The sequence below is a fragment of the Apodemus sylvaticus genome, chromosome 2 (assembly GCF_947179515.1).
Source record: "Apodemus sylvaticus chromosome 2, mApoSyl1.1, whole genome shotgun sequence".
Classification (NCBI taxonomy): domain Eukaryota; kingdom Metazoa; phylum Chordata; class Mammalia; order Rodentia; family Muridae; genus Apodemus; species Apodemus sylvaticus.
The window spans coordinates 77,041,151-77,049,152 of NC_067473.1; the positions used below are offsets into that span (position 1 = coordinate 77,041,151).

Here is an 8,002-nt window from a genome sequence, read left to right on the forward strand (position 1 = left end):
GATCCAACATTCTCTTATCAACTTTATCCTCATCAGTTGCTGCTGCCAAAACGGGAAGGCTTGTCCTTGCTCTGTTGGATAATCCAGGTACTAAGAAGAAGGTGGCTATTGGTGACTCAGTAGGTGGCACTCTTCCCTTTGCATACTCAGCCAGAGCTCCAGAAGGAAGCTATGGAACACTACATATACCATAAATAATTCTTATAAGAAAAATAAAACTAAAATGATGACCAAATTACAAACAGGACTTGGAAGGGTGAGAAACAAGCCATACTGCACTTGGCATTGAAAAAACAAAAACAAAACACCTACCTCAGTTTCAGCTGAACTGCATTCTTTATCAAGTGTCCCTAACAGTATTATCTAGTACACTGTGTGAAGGTGCTAAAAAAAATGTTCTGGAAATCCCCAATAGGGGGGAAAGGCGATATTTCTAATCAAAACTGCCATCAGAACAAATCTCAAGGTCACCTTGCAGAAACAATATAGTCACTTTATGGCTTGTTTGATTTGGTTTTAATTTTTCAGTGCACTGACAGTTATTTTCTTCTAAGAGTAGTTTTATTTTCTAGTTTATTAAGAAGGTAACATTTCCCATTTAAAAACTGTTGTCATGATATGAATGGATGAGGAAGAGTCCAAATATGTGATTACCAACTACTAGCAATCCTGTCCTTACAGGGTGATTAAACTAACGAGAGCTGCGGCAGCAGGGCACTCCCAGGACTCTTCTCCTCCTTGCCTACCCGAGGAGAGCTCACATAAATCAAGACCCTTCTTGCTATTAGTCCTAGTCAAAATATTTGGGTATAGGGTAAGATTAAATGGCCAAGGCTTGGGGCTATCCTTTGGTTTGAATTATCCAGGATAAACCTGTTCTTTCATTGTTTGGGGGTGGGGGTGTCAAAGGTTGATTCAACAAAATTTTATATAAACTGTACTAAAAAAGAATAACTTAACATTTCTTATTTTTTAAAAAAAATTATGGCATTCGATTTTTAGTACAATGATTCTATTAAAAAATACAACTGCTCAAACTACTATATTGTCATTCCTTTAAGGATATTATTATTGAGAGTTAAGAGTAGTAACTTTATTTTTGCTTTTCATAGTTACTTTTTTAAAGGAAAGGAGTGAGAAGGGGACAGACATTGAAATGGTAGCCTACATCTACTGCAATCAAAAGGCAAAACAATGACAAAGAAAAAACATGATGGCAAAAAAATAAATTTGAGCACCTATCTCAGCAAGCACTTATGTGACATCTGATGATTTTGAGGACGAGTGTAGGAAACAAAAAGTGAGATGTTTTCTTTCTACAGAAAGCAAAGGACTTAAAACTCCTGTAAAGGTTGGTTTCTATCTAATTCACACTGTGCCATGCATTTTATGAGCCCTGACTGCTTACAACTACCAGAATCAATATCTCTTCTTCAATTTAAAAAAGAATGCCCTATCTTCATTTCTATATATCATAGAGCTATGCCAGCAATATCTCTAAACTCCAAATCAATGCAATCACTTCGCTATAATTTTACAATTCTATATTGTGTCATGCACTTTCCCCCAAGAACACCTGAGTGATGGACTTGTCCTCATCCTGCCTCCCAACAAGATCCAAGGGACAAATGACTACTGAGAGCATCTAAGGATGTTAATTGCACAGAAAACCTTAACTTTCTTTGAAAACTCATTTTACGTTGTTTTAAGCCTGGAAAACTAGCTCACTTTACTATGTTCCTTTACTATATATCACACCCACGAGCTAAAAACATCGTCTAAGAATAAAATGTAATGCAAACTTGTAATCTGCAAACATTTATTGTCTTGATGTTTGTTTTTAATCCCTCACGTATTTTATAAAAAGCTAATTTCAAACATTATGCTAGTTCAACTTCTAACTTAAGAGATGGCAGAAATATACAGAAAGTTAGAATTAACAGGTGAATGTGTAATTCTGAGCTCTTTACATGATACAACAGAGAGCTAAAAAATATCTGTAATCTGTGAGGGTCAGAGAGTGATGGGTCTTATAGTCACATAACATAGGATGTTGGAAGCATGACGGTGAGTCCATATAACAGGTTGCCTTCTAAAGGAGTTGTCAAGCTTTATAAGATAAACTGGGATTTTTTTTTTAATTACAAATATGGACCTAGAACAACCTGAAACAATGACGTTTCTGGAACAAAATATTTTTCTGATCTAATTATTAAGATATTTTTCTAAACATGCAATTCCTGCATTGCCCCTTCCCCCCAAAGATGATAGTTGTAATGAGACAAAAGTGGTACTGCTCTAAGCTCTCATATAAGTAAATAAAATACTTCCTTAAATCAGCATAGACAGTTCTTTCAGCATTTCTCTTAGTGATATCCATTAATGACAAGAAGCACTTCTTAGAGTGACATAGCACACCCTCATTATGTTCATACAAACACAAGTCTCCATCCACACATGATGCAAACGACCCAACAGTTTAACAAGGTATTATATGATGCCTGGTCTCATACTGTTGCAACAGTAACTTACTAGTTCAAATGTACCTTTTAGGTGACATTGTTTTTAACGATTAAAATACACAGTTGACAGCACAGGCAGCTAAGCAAAACTTTTTAATTCTGTTATCCATGATCGATATTGAAAGAAATATTTTAGACAGCCAAACTAAAATTTTTCCATTTCCAGATGTTAGCATCTACAAGACAAAGCCTATGATGATATCCAAGACCATCAGGATAGGTGAGACTTGTGATACTCTAAGAAAATGTATTTTCAACTTTGTGCAGAACTATGGACCTTTTCTTGATGCTTCATGGAAATACACACCTCCAGACATTACTGACCTAACAGAGGAACTGAGGAACCACGTTTCAGCTCCTACAAGTTCCTTCCTATAATTGGGAATGTAAAGCCGAAAAGGGGAAGATGAGGGTGCAAAGATGAAGTTCCTTGATCACATGAAACAGGAAGTAGGAGTTTTAACACATCCTTCCTTTTTCACTTTTAATAGTTACTGAGGCAAATAGTGGCTATTTGAAAATCGAGCACTCTTCAAATTATAAACATGTTTAACCTGACTGTTCAAGGAAATGGGGGTGGGGCTGGAAATAGTAGCTTTTTGCCTCCTAACTCCCAACACCTGAGGCCCTGCAGAGTCTTTGCAGGCACCTGCATCCTTACTGTCCGGGCCACCCGAGAACTAGTGCTTGGATTTCTACTTTCGCAGTTCTCATACATGCATTCATCAACATTTGCTATTCATCTCCCGCCCTCACATTCGGGTCTTCATGAAACGTGTAACTGTCCGGCTCTCCAGGAAGAATCAGCACATTTCAGCAAACACGCCCACTCCCTTCTAGTCTAGACACCCCAGTCTAGACACCCCTAGTCTAGACACCCCAGTACGGCCCGCCCCCACTGCCCGCAGAAGGTGAGAGCTAAGCGCTTCTTCTGTCCCTGCCGGCTCGCCGTCCCCGCGCCCCCGCCCCCCAGCGTCACCGCCCCCTTCCCGCTCTTTACCTGCCAACAGGTTCCTAATTTCGTCAGGGAGAGGACCGGGAGAGGAGGTACTGCTGGGGTTGGGCATGGTAATGGCTTAGACCTAGACTCGCAATAGCAGTCCGAGTAAGCACCGAGGGGCTACGACTCCGGACACGGCCCGGCCGAGACTGCCAACAAGGAAGTCACTGGCTCTCCAGCCAGCGGTCGCTGGACGCCGGGCCCTGCCCCCGCCCAGCCCAGGAGAATGGGGCGGGGCTATCGGTGAAGGGGCGGGGAGACTGGCCTTAAAGCCTGACTGCGCTTGCGTAGGCCTTGCTCACTCAGGATCCAAAGAAAGCGCCTCCGGGCAGGCCACGCCCACACACCTCCAGACAGGCCACGCCCATACCCGGAAGCAAGCCGGAGGCGGGGCCTCAGAAGGAAGGGAGCGAATTGGAGCTATGTCACCTGACCGGGCCTTGAAGCTCGCCTGCGCCATTTTCGTTACTGGTACCTCAGCCACACCTTTCTTTCTCCTGGGTTCCGGAAAATAATGGGAAAAGGTTTACGCTCTTTCCCGTTAAGGGACCATCTAAATAGTCGTTCTCACCAAGGTTTAAACCCCTCGTCTGGTAACCCACCATGAAGTTTCCACTATAACACCCCAACTAGCATGGCTTTCTTTGTCCCATTGGATGAAGGTAACGAAGTCCCATTTTCCGCCAGTTCTTCCTGAGAGTCCTAGTCGTAAAACGGCGGAGCATTCTGATTGGCGCTGACATTACTTTTCTACCTATTCTTGGTGTGCATAATTTCTCTCACTCTGACGGAAGAAGTTGTAGACATTATCCTTTTGGGGTCAGGCACCAGAATTGTGTTGAAATGTACCAGAAAACCACCTGTCCCGCCGCCCACTCTAAGTATTTTTAAATTGCAAATAGTGATTAGAACAGTAAAAATATAAAATATACTCAGTTTAGTCAGCAAAGATTGAGTCTTTCAATCTTACACGTTTAAACTTAAAATCCAAAAAGTTCTGGGTCCTATAGTCTTTAAACTGTGTGTGTGTGTGTGTGTGTGTGTAGAATTGATAATTACATTCAAGTGCCATCAACCTTTACAATTCCATTCAACCTACTGTGTAGACATTTGTCATGAAAGAAAATGAAGCTACCAGTGCCACTAAAGAATACAAAGAGGCTGATAGGAGTCTTCAGACTGACAAGGGAGAACATTTTGAATGTAAAGTATATATATATATATATATATATATATATATATATATATAGTACAAATATGCTTGGAATAGTGGCTAATGATAAGCCCCAAGTTGCACCTTCCATCTTTCCTTTGGCCAGGCACGTCATTTCCAAAATGACATATGAATATCACCTACCTACTTTGGTAGAAACAGTGGCTATCATTTATGATTTCTCCTAGGTACTAATGTCGTGCTCAGAACATTGTGTCAAAGCTACAATCAGGGATATGTTTGTAGGAGGTATAGTATGGTGTTGGGGAAGGGGGTGCCTTTGCGGGCCCCTTCTGAGGCATCCCTTCCCCCCCTGAGGTACCAGTCACACGAAGGTATAGTATAGAATACAGAATAGACTTTATTTAGGTCATGGGGATGGGAGTTGAGGGAATAGAGACAGAGAAAGGTAGAGAGAGAAGTGGGGGGGGCGCCATGAGCACGTGGAGAGTGTGGTGAGGTGGAATGGGGTGAAAGAGGGTAAGGAGCAGGAGCAAGCAATAGACAAGAGAAGGTAGCAAGAGAGGTGGCCAAGCAGCCCATTTTTTAGTGAGTCAGGCACACCTGGCTGTTGCCAGGTAACTGTGGGGCGAAGCCTAGGCTAAATGCCAACACACAAAAGTACCCTCCAGCTTCCTTCTTTTTAATTTATTTATTGTTTTATTTTCAAGACAGGGCCTCTCTGTCCTACTCATAGACCAGGCCATCCTTAAACTCACAGAGACCCACCTGCTTTTACCTTATAAGTACTGAGATTAAAGGCATGGGCGACTATCGCAGCTTTTTTTTTTCCTTTTTTCTTTCCCTCCCGCTTTCTTTAGACCAGTCTTCTTTATACTTTAGTCTGCCTTAGAATCGCAGAGAGAAGCTACTAAGGTGTGGAGTCTAAAGTCCTACCAAAGAAATTCCAATTAAATAGAAAACAGATCTAATGATTTGGTTTTGAGAACCATATTACTATGGTTTCCAAATTCCCAACAGAGTGAAATTTCTAATAGTATCATCCTCAACTAGAATAATAGTTCTATTAATATTTCATCAAAAAATGTCATGGTGGGGGACAGCTCAGAGCATCAGAGCATGTACAATTCCAAGCACCAAATGAATAAATACCTGTATTTTTCAGATAGTACTAGTAAAGATTAAGACTCAAATGTACCATGACATTTCTGTAATTCTCAAAGAGATGATATAAAACACTGATTTTTAAAGGGAAAATTGGAATATTTAGGTGCCCATGTCTTACAAAACAGCAAAAACAAAAACATAGTAAAACATACATAATAATATTTTTTAAAAAAAAGATACCTCCAAAGTGTCTGTTTAATCAAAATGGAATCCAAAGTCCCTGCCCAGATTAGCAATGTGATAAATTATAAAAAAGAGTACTGAAAATTACAATAAAAGTGAATTTCATTCTTCCAACTTGAAAGAATCAAGAAATGTTAATAAACTACAAACTCATCCACTTTTCTAAATAAGAAACTGTTGCATAGACACTCTGTGTTAGGAAAGATTACTCCTACCTTTACTGTAGTCTTATAGAATTTTGTCTTCACTCATTTTTTATTAAGAGGCTTTAAATGTTTCAGTACTTTGCTGCCTTCAGATAGAACTGACTACATTTTTTTTTTATTTTTGTGTCTTATGTATTTGTACTCTGCTCATTCCACAAAGGAATTGAGGTGGTTTGCTCTGTATCAAATAGACAGCTCTCTGGAATAGACCACATGGACAGTGTCTACACAGCTCATTATGACAACTCATTCTTGTTAGCAAGAGACAAGAAACCATTAAAATTGCCTTAAAATGTATAGCATCTAGGAGTCCAAATCAAAAAGGCAATATCAAAAACTGGACTTTTCTATGAAACACACTTCCCCTATGTAGAAAGCCATTCTCAGATACAGGTTCATGATGGACTCACTTGGGCAATGTTTTGTATATGCCATTATTTTTACTGTTTATTATTAAAATTACTGATTGTAAGATGGAAAGAGATAAAGAGAGGTTGAAAGAAATGTTCCTGTTTCTCTTGTTTTCATAACAAAAATTAGTAATCAAATAGTACTTTTCATACTTTAATTGTATTATAACAATAATAAATAAATAAATAAACTTTAAATCTCAACCCAAAAGAGACTGAGGCCTTCATACCATTTCACAGAAAGCTACTAGACTCTAGGAGTATCTCTCGATTTTTTTCTCAAAAATAGATTATATAACATATAACAAGGACAGATGTTCCACTATGTTCATAACAGCCTTATTTATAATAGCCAGAAGCTGGAAAGAACCCAGATGTCCTTCAACAAAGAAATGAATACAGAAAATGTAGTACATTTACACAATGGAGTACTAGTGGGCTACTAAAAACAATGACTTCATGAAATTCTTAGGCAAATGGATGGAACTAGAAAATATCATCCTGAGTGAGGTAACCCAGTCACAAAAGAACACACATGGTATGAACTCACTGGTAAGTGGGTATTAGCCCCAAAGCTTGGAATATCCAAGATACAATTCACAGACCATATGAAGCTCAAATAGAAGAAAGATCAAAATGTGGATGCTTCAGTCCTTCTTAGAAGGGGGAACAAAATATTCACAGGAGGTAGAGGGTAGGGGTAGAGGATAGGTAGAGGGACTTGGGATGAGGAAAGGTAGGGAAAGGGGAAAGGGGGGCCAGGATCAGGTATGGGAGGAAACAGGGATGATATACAGAGGGTCAGGAATTTGAACAGAGGTGTGTAGCAATGGAACATGGGGAACTGGGGATAGCAACCAGAAAGTCCCAGATGCCAGGAAAGCAAGAGGTTCCTAGGACCCAACAGGGATGAGATTAGCTGAAAAGCCCAACAAAGGGAAGAGAGAACCTGTAGAGACTGTATCCAGAGGTTAGGCAAAACCCCTGGTTGGGGGAGGGGGCCACCCACTCATCTCCAAATTTTTAACCCAGAATGACTCCCGTCTAAAGGAAATTCAGAGACAAAGTGTGGAGCAGAGACTGCCCTACCTGGGGATCCATCCCATATACAGACACCAAATCCAGACACTATTGTGGATGCCAAGAACTGCTTGCTGACAGGAGCCTGTTATAGCTGTCTCCTGAGAGGCTCTGCCAGACACTGACCAATACACATGCAGATGCTTGCAGCCTACCATTAGACTGAACATGGGGACCCCAATGGAGGAATTCAAGAAAGGACTGAAGGAGCTGAAGGAGCTTGCAACTCCATAGGAAGAACAACAATATCCACCAACTAG

General features: G+C 40.3%; 1 protein-coding gene across 1 annotated transcript in view; it reads right to left on the reverse strand.

Moving 5' to 3' along the window:
- Window positions 1-3,749, reverse strand: part of Skap2 (src kinase associated phosphoprotein 2) — a 166,396-nt gene extending 162,647 nt beyond the window's left edge. The window contains exon 1 of the mRNA XM_052173738.1: window positions 3,523-3,749. Coding sequence (XP_052029698.1) covers window positions 3,523-3,589 — 67 coding nt within the window. The 5' untranslated portion in view covers window positions 3,590-3,749. The remainder of the gene's footprint in view (window positions 1-3,522) is intronic.
- Between the last annotated feature and the right edge of the window lie 4,253 nt (window positions 3,750-8,002).